The sequence below is a fragment of the Ochotona princeps genome, chromosome 4, assembly GCF_030435755.1.
Source record: "Ochotona princeps isolate mOchPri1 chromosome 4, mOchPri1.hap1, whole genome shotgun sequence".
NCBI classification, from domain to species: Eukaryota; Metazoa; Chordata; class Mammalia; order Lagomorpha; family Ochotonidae; genus Ochotona; species Ochotona princeps.
Genome location: NC_080835.1, coordinates 47,721,636 through 47,736,406, shown reverse-complemented (window position 1 = coordinate 47,736,406; position 14,771 = coordinate 47,721,636). Strand labels below are relative to the sequence as shown.

Here is a 14,771-nt window from a genome sequence, read left to right as displayed (position 1 = left end):
ACACACCTTAAGTGCAGAAGCCCTTTTTCCAGCACTAAACAAAGTTAGCAAGTCCTTCATTCTGCAGCTCTTGCCCATAGCTCCAAAAAACCTTGTAGCTGGGGCCCCAGTACTGACCCCGCAAGAGCAGCGCCATTTCCTGGAGGAGCCTGAGCTCCTCCATCAGTTCCCGTTGCAGAGCCAAAGGGACAAAGACTCACTGCTCCTCTAGTGGGTTCCCTACCACACACTCCACAAGAGGGAGAGGTTAGCCAAAAACCACAGAGCCCTCATAAAGCACAGGTGGTATCTGAACCACTGAGCAGTCCCTGATCCTTTCTGCAGCCACAAGCAAGACACTATCTCCCTCAGCCTCTGCCAGGCACTAAGCATGGTGGGGGAAAGAGTACCTGGTTGGACCCTCCAGCAGGCTAGCCACCCTCACTAACCATTCCTGCCCTCCCAGCCCAGGGCAGTCCCAGTTAAAGCCCCCACACCACACATGCCCATGAAGCTTGCAGAGAAACATCACCCTCGAGAAACACTATGCCCCCATCCCATTCACCAGATGCCTAGTCCCTACTGGAAAGACAGATTTTGATACGACATACAGCTAGGTGACTGCTGTTTTTGCTCCTGGCTGCCAGCAGGCTTACCTGTGGCCCTGCTGTCCTGAGATTAGAGCAACACCTAGTAGAGATGTCAGAGGAGCGACAGGTGAGACCACCACAGGTCCCGGAGGATGTTGCATACAAAGTGCCCAGGAACACCCGCCCCGCATGCTGCAGCCAGCTGGGCTGCAGGGCCTATGCCTCAGGGAGCTGGGTCCTGGATGGGATAGGGGGAGCAGCCTGGAGCTTCTCCTCCTAAGGCACCCTCAGCCAGGGCTGCATTTCTCTGGCTCACCTGAGATGCTCCTTCAAGAAAGAGCTTGGTTGACTCCTCCTGTTCCTGTTTATCTCGAAGGCTCTGCAGCAATTTTCCCAAACTGAACAGCAAGAGGCAGACCTCAAAGAGGCGACTCTCTTCCTAGCTGCATCTCCTTCCTAATCCTCTGGGTGCCTTGGAATAGAGGCTCAGAAGGAAGAAAACAAGATTTTCAACTTTCAGGAACTAGCTCTGTCGCCCTCTGCACAGCTCGGGAGGCCATCACTCTCAGACTTTTAGGACTCGATCCAAAAATCCTTCAGCCCTCCATGTTCCCCAAAATGACAGTGCTCATGTGTGGCTGGAACCTGCCCCGATCCGGCAGCTCATTTAAATAGAGCTCATCATAACAACAGTGGTGGTGGTGAAGTGAGTAGCTGCAGGGCCCTGGGGACCCCCTGTTTATACGTAGGAAGAATGATGCAATCTGGATATCAAAACAGCAATCCAGAATGGAATAACAGGCTCGCACAGCAGCGGTGCCTGCACAGCCAGAGCTCAAGTTGACACACTCTGTCAGCCCCACACTGCTGCAGCACGCAGATGCCAGGCACACACTCTCACTGCATCATTTTAAAAAACAGCAGGAGCCCGAGCTATCCCTCCAGGTTCCCCACCCCCCAGCCCCACCCCCGCACTGAAGGAGGGCATGAGGGTGGGGGGAATACCTGCGACAGACATTAAGATCTGTCTCCTACATACTCACCTGCTCCTGCCACTTCACCTGAAGTCTTTATCCTGTGACGTCACAGTCAGTTGCCATAGTGACCAATTGTCCGTCACAAGCAGAGGATTAGGACTTCAGATAGGGAAGACACACATTTACGGTGCACAAAGGTCCTGGGAGGAGTCTCTCCGGGCAGCAAATCTACCCCACAGGGAGATAACAATCAGACACTAGTAGGGAGGAGGAAAGGGAAGGAAAACAGGGCTGATTGGGAGGAAAAGCTTCAGGATGGGACAAGACTGCATCTACAGGATAATTTCAAAATCACAGAATGACTGGATTGGGGGAGGTGGAAGGGCTAAGTTATAAAGAATGTCAAGGGGGTAAGCTCTTGAAAGACCCTGAATATTACATTAAGGAACTTGAATTCTAGCTTGGGGGGGACTATGAGGGGAAAGGGCAGAAAGACATCCTTATTACGTTCTGCAAAGTAGTTGAGCCGGATTTCTAATTATCTTAAAAAACTAGGGAAGTGGGAGGTCAAGGAAGAACCCTGTGCAAAAGGATGCCGAGTTGGTTCCACAGGATGTTCATATATAGCAGTGGTATGAAAAAAAAAAGCCAACTAGTAGGTTGTCCTGAGCAGGTATAGTTAAGACGAGGAGGAGGGAGCCCACAGTTGCCACATCCCGGGTTCCCTCTGTCCTACTCTCCTGAGAACCACGCCCGCTTGAGCTCAGCTCTCAGGGTGGGCGAGTGGCACGGCGGGTTTAGCTGTTAAGTTTGAGTCCTGGCTGTTCTGCTTCCAATTAAGCTTGCTACTGATGTGCCTGGTTTGGAGCCCCTGCCACCCACACAGTAGAACAGAAGCTCCTGGCTCCTGGCATTGGCCCAGCCGAGCCAAAGCCTAGCTGTCACAGCCATTTGGAAAGTAAAATAGTAGACAGATGTATATTTTCTCTCTCACTTTCTCTGGGTTACTCTGACATTCCAAAAAAAAAAAAAAAAAAAAAAGCAAAAATCCAAAAAAACAAATCAGGCCTCATTCTGTTTTTGCCCAGACCAAAGACCTGGAGGGTTTGCTAGGAATCCTCAGTTTGTCAATCCAAGTGTCTTGATTACGGTTGCAGACCAGGAATTGTATTTTTTAAACAAGTTTCCCAAACACTCCTTAGGCACTGAGGCCAGCTTTTGTTTAAAGACTACTAACTGAATGGTCTGGACGGCTACAGGAGTTTTCTATCAGGCTCTGCCTCCTCTAATAATCCCTCAGACTGAGCCAGGATAACTATATTTTTAAATGCATACTTCTTCATATTTCACGTTTTAAAAAGTTAATTTTGGAAGGCCTGTGGTATGAGATGCTTACAGAAGGGAAATGGGAACTTTTTTTCAGATAGAAATTTTATGCAGGGTCTTAGCCCAGATAAGCTATTGTGTGGACTTTGAGATACACTGAAGATTTTTATCAGATTTGTCTTTATTGTCTCTATATTTTTGCTTTGTTTTGCTTTTTTGAGAAAGTCAGATTTACAGAAAAAAGGAGAGACAGAGAGAAAAATCTTCCATCTCCACAAGTGGCCGCAATGGCCAGAGCTGAGCTAATCCAAAGCTAGGAGCCAGGAGCTTCCATGCAGGTGCAGGGTCCCAAGGCTTTGTGACACCCTCTATTGCTTTCCCAGGCCACAAGCAGGGAAATGGATGGGAAGTAGAGAAGCTGGGACATGAATCAGTACCCTTTTGGGTTCCTGACACATGCAAAGTAAGGACTTTAGCTACTATACAACTGCACCAGACCTAAAATTAACTTTAATTTTAACTTTAAAAATTTTTTTAACATTTATTTTATATTTATTGGAAAGTCAGATATACAGAGAGGAGAAGAGACAGAGAGGAAGCTCTTCTGTCCAATGATTCACTCCGCTAGTGGCCAAAATGGCTGCAGCGGAATCAATCCAAACCTAGATGCCAGGAGCCTCTTCTGGGACTCTCACTTGGATGCAGTGTCCCAAGGCTTTGGGCCGTCCTCCACTGCTTTCCCAGGCCACAAGCAGGGAGCTGGATGGAGAGTGGGGCTGCTGGGATTAGAACGGGCACCCATATGGGATCCTAGCACGCAAGGCAAGGACTTAAGCTGGCAGGCCCTAAAATTAACTCTTATTCCAAATATTTTCTATTGTCTCTCCTCCAGGTGCCAGAGGCTCATACCACACCCCAGCTAGGATTCTCTTTTTTTTTTTTTTAAAGATTTATTCATTTTATTACAGCCAGATATACAGAGAGGAGGAGAGACAGAGACAGCTCCACTTCCCATCCAGCTCCCTGCTTGGTGGCCTGGAAAAGCAGTCGAGGACGGCCCAATGCATTGGGACACTGCACTCACGTGGGAGACCCGGAGGAAATTCCTGGCTCCTGGCTTCAGATAGGCGCAGCACTGGCCATTGCGCTCACTTGGGGAGTGAATCATCAGATAGAAGATCTTCCTCTCCATCTCTTCTCCTCTCTGTATATCTGACTTTGCAATAAAAATAAATAAATCTTTTTTAAAAAAGTCATATTGGGAAAATGGGAAGAGGTAAGTTTTTGTTTTAAACTTTAAGCAACTAGGAACTTTTTAATAGAAGCACAGAAGCAATGATCAGAATTGAGCATAACCCACAATGGAAACAGGTGTAGAGACTTCTCTGAGATCAGGCAGGAGTTTTTAGGGACTGAGAGGCAGGCCAACACCAGAACTGAGCCAAGAGTCAGAACAGATGTGTGAAGCCAGATGCCTGGCTGAAAACGGATACATACTCCACAGCCCTCAGAGCTCATGCTCCCAGGAACCACCTGGCTGTTAACTAGCCTTTCCGTGCCAAGAAAACATCCACAGTGGAAGGCAGAAGGTACAAGTAGCCTGAGTTTGAGCTCATCTCATATGACAGACTCTCACTGATGCAGGTAGATTTTACTCCAAATCTCAAGAACCAACCCCAAAACTGATGCACTGACATTTGTCATGCAATGCACTGACCACATTTCCAACCATGCCTGGAGACAGAGAATACTGCGGTTTCTGCTGGCCTCAGGCATAGTCAAACCCTGTACTGTTAGGAAAGGGTGCTGCATTATTTTCCTAGAGCTGCAAGTGAGCAATTATGCAACCTTCAGCAGAATCCTATCCATTTTGGGAATCCCAGCACCTCACTTACACAGCCAGTAATTGGAAATTAGTTCTACGGGCTTTTCCTGCTCTCTGGCTTTCACAGGCCTCAACCATGGCAGATCCCTCTGGAACAAGTGTTCTAGTAGAACAGACCCCCTAAGACACCATTCACTAGTTACAACCACCTCAAAGCCCCTCGCTCAACTCCATCCTTAGCTGCAGTGTTACTGGCTACATACAAGCAGTACTGGCACCAATACGCACATCCCCACAGCACAGCCTGCCTCCTTCCTAAAACACCAGGGGAATTGCTCTCCCAGTAACGTGTGCTTTTCTGAGGTGCCAGCACTACTCGCAGGGCCCCAGAGAGCCAATTAAGGTGAGAGAAACGTACATGAACTAAAAAAGCTGCCCCAATGATAGGGCTCCAGAGCTCTGGCTTCCGCACCTGCTGCACACCCACAGCCCAGTTCAGCAGCTGCCCTCCAGCTGGGAGACCTAGGTCACTGCCCACAGTATATCCCACCACAGCTGGACAAGCTTTTTAACACCTGGAATGAAACAACAGCAGTCACTAGCCTACCACATTTCAGAAGCTGAGACTTTACCCCCAACCTCCTATTCTCATCTGAAACCGTGACAGCCCCTCTGGCTGAGCTGGCTGAGCTGCTCATTAAGATAGTGTTTCCTCTCTGACTCTGAGGTTGTAGCATCTTGCATCAGTTCCCTCTCTTTGAATCCTCCCAAAGCCCCAAGGCCGCCCACCAAGGGAGAGCGATTACTTCCCCTTTCAGCATTGAGTATACAAGAGACATGCTGTTACCCTCCACTCTCGCCAGGAAGATGGACTAACAGTAGTTATTTGTGTTCTCAGAGTTCATCAAGCCCAGCCTTGAAAGCCACAGAGGACCAGGGATTGCCCAGACAGTGCTAGAGTTCGCATGACCCAGAGAGGCAGACCAGGGCTCTTCTCATTCCAACTGCATCTCCCACTTTGAAAATAAGGAAAATATTAAAAATAGATTCTAGAATTTGGATCTGAGAATCAAAGTCTCTCAGCCACAATTTGACATTCAGTTTACCTGAAAAGGAAAATTTTAAAAATGCTTGTTTTACTTACATAGGAAATATCCAATTAGTTGTGCTCCTCCCCCATGACCCAAAACAACAAAATCACAGGAACCCTGAGAATCTTGAAGGTGGAGCTGGTACATACTAGATGTCAATGTCAAGGGCACCAGGGACCCCTTCAGAGCTTGCTGCATTTATTTAACATATCACTTTAGTATTCAATGGCCAACTGTCCAGGTAGAATTTAACTTACAACCACTTACAATTAAAACTTAAAAGTATATCCATGTCCCCCTCAACTTATGCTAGAGTTGTGTCTTGATAAATCTATACTAAGCTGAAAATATCATTAAGTTGAAAATACATTAATTACACTCAACCTACTGAATATTACTGCTTAGCCTTTTTTTTTAAGCTTTTAAAAAAGATCTCATCTGAAACGCACAGTTACAGGGGGAGAGAGAGACATATTTTCCATCTGCTAATTCATTCCCCAAATGGTCACAAGCCTCAGTCAAAGCTAGAATTCCACCCAGGTCTCTCCCATGGGTAGCAGGGGCCAAAGTACTCGTGTCATCTTCCATTGCTTTTACAGACACATTAGCAGGAAGTTGAACTGAAAGCAGAACAGCCAGGATTCAAAATGGCATTCGTATGGAAGGCCAGTGTCTCAGCCTCACCTTAACCTCTGTAGCAGAGGGCCAGCCCCAACCAAGAATATTTCAAATGTGTTCAGAACACTTATATCAACCTTCAGTTGGATAGAACCATCTAACACAAACACAAGTGTATAATAAAGTGTTGGATGTCTTATGTGGTTTACTGAAAACTTTATTAAAAGTAAAACAAAACAAAATAAAAACCCAGAATGATAATATGGGTATTCTTTCACAGCATCTTAACGTTTGAAAAAATCGTAAATTGCAGTGTTTTAAATAGGGAGCAGCCTAAGTAAATATTCTCAAAGGTTATGTAGATCAACTTCCATCATTAGCCTTTCTGCACAGTCTGCAGATCCTGTCATCCAACTATATGACAAAGCCATTATGTACCAAGCATACTGACACCTGTGCTTTGATCCCTGTCACCCCATCAGCTGTTGAAGATCATGCCCAGCCAGTCTTCCTAGACCCTTATAGGTGATACAGACTCATTTCTCTCGTGTCCTGGAGCTGCCAGAGAGAATCTCAGCTAGGCTATAGTTGCATTAATTAAGGATTCGCATTTGGTTCAGAAACAGGAAATGAAATTAATATGTCAGACTTCTGCACCAGCATATCCATTGAAGCCTTGCTCAAAACATCACGATAGAGATTCAGTGTAAGCTGAATCAACAGAGGAGGCACTGGCCTAATGGCTCAGATGCAGGTTGAGACACTGAAGTCTTTTTTTTTTTTTTTTAAGATTTATTTATTTTTACTGGAAAGGCGGATATACACAGAGGAGGAGAGACAGAGAGGAAGATCTTCCATCCAATGGTTTACTCCCCAAGTGACCTCAACGGCTGGAGCTGAGCCAATCCGAAGCCAGGAGCCAGGAGCCAGGAGCTCTTCCAGGTCTCCCACATGAGTGCAGGGTCCCAAGGCTTTGGGCCGTCCTCGACTGCCTTCCCAGGCCACAAGCAGAGAGCTGAATGGGCCACCAGAATTAGAACCGGCGCCCATAAGGGATCCCAGTGCGTGTAAGGTGAGGACTTTAACCACTACGCTATCGCGCTGGGCCCGACACTGAAGTCTTATACCTCTGGTTCTGGACTCCAGCTTCCTGTTGATGCCAATCCTGAGAAGCTGCAGTGGTCATGCAAATAATTGCATTCTTGCCACTTATTTGAAAGACCTGGGTTGAGTTCCTGCTTCCTGGCTTAGGCCTGGCTCCGTCCTAGCTATCTCTTGTATTTACGGGGATAAACCAGCACATGGTGCTTGCTTTCTTGCTTGTTCTTTCCCCACTCCCTATCTCAAACAGGGAAGAAGTGGGGGACCCGGAGTGGTGGCCTAGCAGCTGAAGTCCTTGCCTTGAATGTGCCGGGATCCCACATGGGCACCAGATGTAATGCTGGCAGCCCTGCTTCCCATCCAGCTCCCTGCTTGTGGTCTGGGAAAGCAGTTGAGGATGGCCTAAAGCTTTGGGATCATGCACCCATGTGATAGACCTGGAAGAAGCTCCTGGCTTCAGATTGGTGCAGCTCCAGCTGTTATGGCTACTTGGGGAGTGAATCAATGGATAGAAGATCTTCCTCTCTGTACATCTGACTTTGAAATAAAAATAAATAAATCTTAAAAAAAAAAAGTGGGGCCAGTACCTGTGAGGTGGGTGCTGGATCTGTGAGCCCCAGGGATGAGGGTACAGTGTATGGTGGGGCCCCAATTACCTGGCCCGTGGCGCTGGCCTGCACAGTGGGTGCAGGGTCTGTAAGCCTGGAGGTGGGATCTGGCAGGGCCCAGATCATCTAACCCAGGACCTTCGGCCTGCCTGTGAGGTGGGTGCTGGATTTGTGAGCCCTGTGGGTGGGGGGTTTTGGTGGCACTTTTAATTCAGACTTTTTTTAATATTTGAAAGTCAAAGTCACAGAGGAAAGAGACAGCTCTTCCACCTGCTGGCTCATGTCTCAGACACAATGGCCACAGCTGAGCCCGTGAAATCTGGGCACAGGGAACTTGCTTCAGGTCTCCCCTATTCAACCCCGTTTCCAACAGAGACCCTAAGAAATTCAGACCATAAGTTTGAGTGGAACAGAATGCAGTTTCAGACCTGGGCTTTGTATGTGGCGAGTCGCTATGATTACTCCGTGGAGTTCACTGGCGTTGGGGAACCACCTGCTGGAGCCGAGAGTGTGGGGTACTGTACCCAGATAGGCATCTTCCAGAAAAACGAAGGCAAGGTGACCGAGGCGAGTATTTCGGAGCAGCGCCAGGAGTGGGCTTACAAAGCTGTTTTCACAGCTTCCTATCCAAGCCTGCAGCAGGAACGGTTACTCAGACTCGTGCTCGTGAACGAGGTGTCCCGGCAGGTGGAGAGCTTGCGGCTGAAGCATCTACGGAAGCTGAAGGAGGAGGAGGAGAGGATGTTGGGCGTCAAGCTCCCTGAGGCGGACAGTGACTTCCCATCCTTTGGGCCAGTCTTCACAGAGGCCGAAAAAGCCAGGATAGAGAATTCCCCCAAGCCCTTTGTTATGGGAACAAAGTTTTTGGTGCCACTGCAGAGACTAATGGCTTATCCCAAATTGCGCTGCATATGCCCCAGTGAGGACATGATGCGGTCGCTCATTGATGACTGCGTGTGTCTGAGCAGCAATGCATCTGCCGTGGTGGTTGACCTACATGATTATTATGATTATCTGTTTGATTTTTGAGCCACCCTTAGTTCCTGAAATTCAGGGTTTTGGTGATAGTTAGGCTCGCTTAAATTTATAACTTCCTGTGTAGTCATAATTCAAGTGACTTTTTTTTCCTAAAAGTTGTACCCCCAAAGTCATGTCCTAAGCCAGTGGATGGTAAGTCTGACACAGAGCCAGGCTCCCCTTCACATAAGGAGGATATTAGGGTTTAGCTAAAGGTGGTGGTAGGTTTTCCTTTGAATTCACAAATTTTATTTTCTCAGGAATGAAGAAATTGGAAGTTGCAGTATGTTTTTTTTAACTTACCCATATATTTTTATGTTGGAATATGTTGTATGTGCCATTAAACTTTTTAAAAGAAAAAAAAAAAATGAGCCGATCAACGAACGGAAGCTCTTCCTCTCTGTCTCTCCTCCTCTCTGTATATTTGACTTTCCAAGGAAAATTAAGTAAGTCTTAAAAAAAAAAAAAAAAACAAGTAAGACCTGACACTATGAAACATTAGAAGAAAAATCCAGGGGAAGCTTCATGACAATGGATTTGGCAATGATTTCTTGGACATGATATTAAAAGCACAGGGAAGAAAAGCACACTTTATCAAAATTAAAAACTTCTGGATGTCTATCAACAGAATGAAAAAGCAATCCATAGTGTGGGAGAAAATATTTTTAAATCATGTATCTGATAAGGGAGTGATAACTAGAAAATATAAAGAACTCCTATAATTCAACAACAAAAATCATTTAAAAATAGGCAATGGTGTGGGCAATGTGGCACAGCAAGTTAAATCCCTCTTGGAATGCCTGCGTTCTGTATTGGAATGTGTTGCATGACATCTCCACTTCTGATTCAGCTTCCTGCTAACGTGCCTGGGAGGGAGCAAATGGTGGCCGGGCACGGGGTTTGTGCCACCCATGTGCGAGACCCAGACGGGCTTCCTGGTTCTTGCTCTCAATCTGGCCCAGCCCCAGACGATGCAGGGGATTAGAGAGTAACAAGCATTTGGAAGCTGTCACCCTTTGTGTTTCCCTCTGTCACTCTGCTTTAAAAAAAAAAATAACCTAAAAAAATTAATATACAAAACTGAAATTCTACATCCATTAAACAACTCTTCATTCCTTACCAGCCACTGGCAAACCCCATTCTACTTGCTATCACACCTTTGTCTAATGTAGATATGTCATATAACCAGAACAGTATAGTTTTTGTCCTTTTGTGACTAGCTTATGTTATTTAGCATAATGCCCTCAAGTTTCATTGATGTTGTATTACGTGTCAGATTTTCCTTCTTTATTGAAGTTGAATAATATTCTATTGTCTTATAAACCACATGTTATTTATCCATTCATCTGTCTATGACCAATTGGGTTTCTTCCACCTTTTGATTATTGTGAATTTACTAATATAAATACAGGCATAGATATCTCTTCCAGTCCTGATTCTAAATCCTTTTAGGCTTATTGCTATATTCAGAAATGGATTGTGGCTAATAGAGTAATTCTGTTTTTAACCTTTGAAGGAACTACCATATTGTTTTCTTTAGTGGCAATATTACTGTACTTTCTCTCCAGCGCTACACAAGGATTCTAGCAATTAAAATCCTTTTCAACATTTGTTATTTTCTATCATTTTTTGTTTATTTGATAATCATGCCAATGAATTACACTCAACAATTCTAGACCTTTTAAAACACGTTAGAGATTCAAACTCTTGTGAGACTCAGAGAGAGTAAGTAGCATGTCCCTGGGTTCACAGGGCCCAGATTCTGGAGCACAAGCCCATTCTTCACAAGCAGTGCCTCAAAGAGAGCCTAGGTGTGTGTAACACATCACTTTAGAAACATCACAGAGAGCAAAACAAATAGAAGAGACCAATAACGATGCTTCTAAGTACTGCCACATAGTTAACTTTCTCATGTACAATTTCATTAAATGGATACCTGTATCTCTGTTGTATGGCCTGTGCTAGAATGCTGAATGAAGGGAACTGCTTCCTGTTGTCAAGGATTTCACAGTTCTCCACGCAATTATGTCCAAGCAAATCAGACACTAGGAGCCAAGACACTGGCTCCCCATTTGCTGAGCAGCAGCGTCCATACTGCACAGCGCCTTAGTGTGGTTCAGTTCAGAATCAGTTTTGAGCAACATTACACAGTCAGCCATCCTCCCTCAAAGAGGACATACCCTGTCATTTCACAAGTCAGCCAAACCATGAACCAATCTGGGCTTCTTCATTTATCGCCAGTTTAAGGAACCCCCAAGCATGAGAAGTCTTGGCTTACAAAACATACATACTAGACACCAGGAGGGTTGCATTTGTCTCACTGAGACCCCAAACAGTTGCTTTTAGCAATAAGTACCCCCTTGGGCATTTAAATTCTGATTCTTTGTGCACCTGCAATTCAGTTCCTGTAAAACAAAAATATACTTATTTTGCACAAGCAGATGAATCTGTGGCGCTCTTGTACTTACCATCTGAGACAGATCCGTGAGCTCTGGCTATGTGCCCCAGCTCCTGGATGAGGGCCTGGAAACAGTCCTTACAGAGCAAATGCTGGCAGGGAAGCTGCAGAGAGCCTACTTTTCGCAGGTCCTGTTGGCACAATGAACAGCTCAGCACCACGGCCTCCATCTGTCCATTCCTAGAGCTATGGTTCTGGTCAACCAGTTGCTGCCACATAAAGCTCAGGCCCATGGCCATCCGTATGTTCATGCCCTGGCCTTTTCCATTGATATCCTCAAGCATGAAGCAGCAGGTACAGCGAGCAAGCTCCACTCCCTGTAAATGAAGCAGAAAGCAGAATGAGAGGTTTCTTTGGGAGTAGAGGAAGTTCCTGGACAGGCCAATGAGGCCTCAGAAATTTGAACTGTGTCTCTACACAGGCCTGGAGGCTCATGCCCCAACCATAAATGACATCTCTGCTGGGGAAAATGAAGACTGGCAGTGTTGGCTGGGCTGTGTGCCTCTAACAGGGTTGATTCGTTGTCCAAAGTTTCCCAGATTCACTTGCATCCCCTCCTTATTTGGTAGAGGAGACTGAATCAAGATTTTCATTTGGGAAAGGGAAGGAAATTTAGTAAGTGCCAGTTTCACGCCAAATACTTCATTTCAATCCTCACAATCATCTGTGAAACAGAGATTATGTTACTTTTTATAAATTAAACAGGCAGAGAAAATAAAAATGAGGATTAGAGAGGGTTGGATGATGTATGGTGAGCCAGTAAAAATTCAAACTCAGCTCCAGGTGAATCTACTTCTAGATTCCACACTTGGAATTACTGAGATGTCCTCAAGTGGTAGTCCACTTACGTTCTCTACAAAAACTTTCAAAATCAATATTTCCTTTTTTTTTTTTAAAGATTTATTGATTTATTTTTATTACAAAGTTGGATATACAGAGAGGAGCAGAGACAGAGAGGAAGATCTTCCGTCCGATGATTCACTCCCCAAGTGAGCACAACGGCTGGTGCTGCTCCGATCCGAAGCTGGGAACCAGGAACCTCTTCCAGGTCTCCCACCCAGGTGCAGGGTCCCAAGGCTTTGGGCTGTCTTCAACTGCTTTCCCAGGCCACAAGCAGGGAGCTGGATGGGAAGCAGGACCGCCGGCATTAGAACTGGCGCCCATATGGGATCCCGGCTAGTTCAAGACCAGGACTTTAGCCGCTAGGCCATGCCACTGGGCCCAGTATTTCCTTTTGACATAAAAATTTGAAGATGTAGAGTTTCAGGTACAAATATTAAGGATCATCTATGTTTTCAACCACAGTAAGACTTCAGATGCAGTGTTAAAAAACTTGGGATGCAGTTCACAATGAGCATCACTTGTATCAGGATAATGAGGAGAGGGCCAGACTCAAAATGTAAGTTATGGAATTTCACCAGGGGAAGTTTAAATGTTACTACTCCAAGTTTTCACCATTTGGAATAGAGTAAGGAGAGGGAATAATACAGCCATCATTTACAACCTGCAGAACTTAGCTCCAAGAGTGAGCACCACATTTAGGTTATACTGGCAATATAATTTAGCAAAGCAGTATCTACATCTGAAATCAACATCATTAATTTGATGTAATCTAATTTTATAATTAGAATTTGTAAACTATCACACTATAATTTTATAAAGGCTAAAAAACAGAAGAGTTTTGCCTGTTTCTTATCTGTATTTAAGAAATGAAATAAAAATTATTGAATTCAAATCTGGATTGTAATGTGTAATTTTGAAAAAATTCTTACTACAATTCAAAGTCTTTGGGAGCCAAGCCAACCAAGCAGGAAGGATGATGAGGCTGAGAGAGGCTGTGCTTGTCTGGAGCCCAGAGCGGTGCAACCACCTCAAGTAATGGCTAAACTTTCACTTCCAAGTCCTCTAGGGCTCGAGCGGCACCTGCTGTCCAGACAGCAGCCCCAGCTGAGGTGACTGGTCGCTATCCCAAGGTTTAAGGAAGCTAAGTCCAGTTCATTAGACCAGTAATAGTTCTCAAAACATTTTGGTCTTAGAACCTCTTTAGATTTTTTCATATATTATTGAAGAGCCTTAAGAGGTTCTGTTTATATGTGTTATAGTTACTGCTACTTACTGCTACTTTTCACATTACAAACTGACACTGAGAAAAAGTAAAATTAATTTACTTTTAAAATAATAAACTTGCTATACAGTGATATGAGAAACATACTTTCAGGAAAAGTAACCATATTAAAAAAATAAATTTAGAGATTACAGTGAAATTGTTTCTTTCATATTTTCATATCTAACTCAGTAATAGACAACTGAATTCTGGTGCCTGCTTCTGCAGCCAATCTGATTTTTTATTTTGCTTACAATATTAAAGAAAACACAGCATCACATACAGATGGAAAAGACAAGAGGATTTTAATATAGTGCTAGCAAATAGCTGTGGATATATTTCTTAGATACCATATCAAAATTCATCAAGTGGTAGTTTCTTAAGTGTTACTGCACTATGGAATCTGAAACTATGTCAATCTGAAACTTCAAACAAATAGCTGTAAAAATCAGACTGGTGCCAATGGCTCAACTGGCTAATTTTTCACCTCCAAGCATCAGGATCCCATTTGAGTGCCAGTACATGTACCACCTGCTCCACTTCCCATCCAACTGCCTGCCTGTGGCCTGGGAAAGAGTAGTGGATGGCCCAAAGTCTTGGGACCCTGCACCCCAGTGGGAAACCCAGAAGAAGCTCCTGGCTCCTGGCTGGGGCTAGGCTCACCTCCTGCTGCTGAGGCCACTGGGAAGTGACCCAGCAGATGGAGGATCTTTCTGAATAAATCTGCCTTTCCAAAAAATAAACAAATGTTTAAAATCCACTGATTGCTCTTATACCTAGACCTGCTCTTTTATATAATTTTATAATTTTAAAAAAGATTTATTTATTTTTACTGCAAAGTCAGATACACAGAGAGGAGAGGCAGAGAGGAAGATCTTCTATCCAATGATTCACTCCCCAGGTGACTGCAACGGTCGGTGCTGTGCCTATCCGAAGCCAGGAGCCAGGAGCTTCTTTCTAGGTCTCCCATGTGGGTGCAGGGTCCCAAGGCTTTGGGCCATCCTCAACTGCTTTCCCAGGCCACAAGCAGGGAGCTGGATGGGAAGTGGAGCAGGTGGGACATGAACTGGCACCTAT

General features: G+C 45.1%; 2 protein-coding genes across 12 annotated transcripts in view; one reads left to right on the top strand and one right to left on the bottom strand.

Annotated features, from left to right (window-relative positions):
• TRIM66 (tripartite motif containing 66) overlaps nucleotides 1–14,771 on the bottom strand; it is a 57,745-nt gene that overhangs the window by 37,322 nt on the left and 5,652 nt on the right. For 7 of the 11 annotated variants that reach the window (XM_058663420.1, XM_058663415.1, XM_058663417.1 and 4 more), the window contains exon 2: nucleotides 11,601–11,907. In XM_058663420.1, the coding sequence (XP_058519403.1) occupies nucleotides 11,601–11,907 (307 nt within the window). The other 4 variants (XM_058663426.1, XM_058663424.1, XM_058663423.1 and 1 more) reach the window with 4 other exon arrangements.
• LOC101523145 (small RNA 2'-O-methyltransferase-like) lies at nucleotides 8,410–9,484 on the top strand. The gene has a single exon (XM_036492561.2). It carries the CDS (start codon nucleotides 8,410–8,412, stop codon nucleotides 9,142–9,144), a length of 735 nt encoding a protein of 244 aa, XP_036348454.2. The 3' UTR covers nucleotides 9,145–9,484.

Excerpts from the sequence above, each read along its gene's own strand:
- LOC101523145 (XM_036492561.2), top strand. The coding sequence starts at position 8,410 with ATGGCCACAGCTGAGCCCGTGAAATCTGGGCACAGGGAACTTGCTTCA.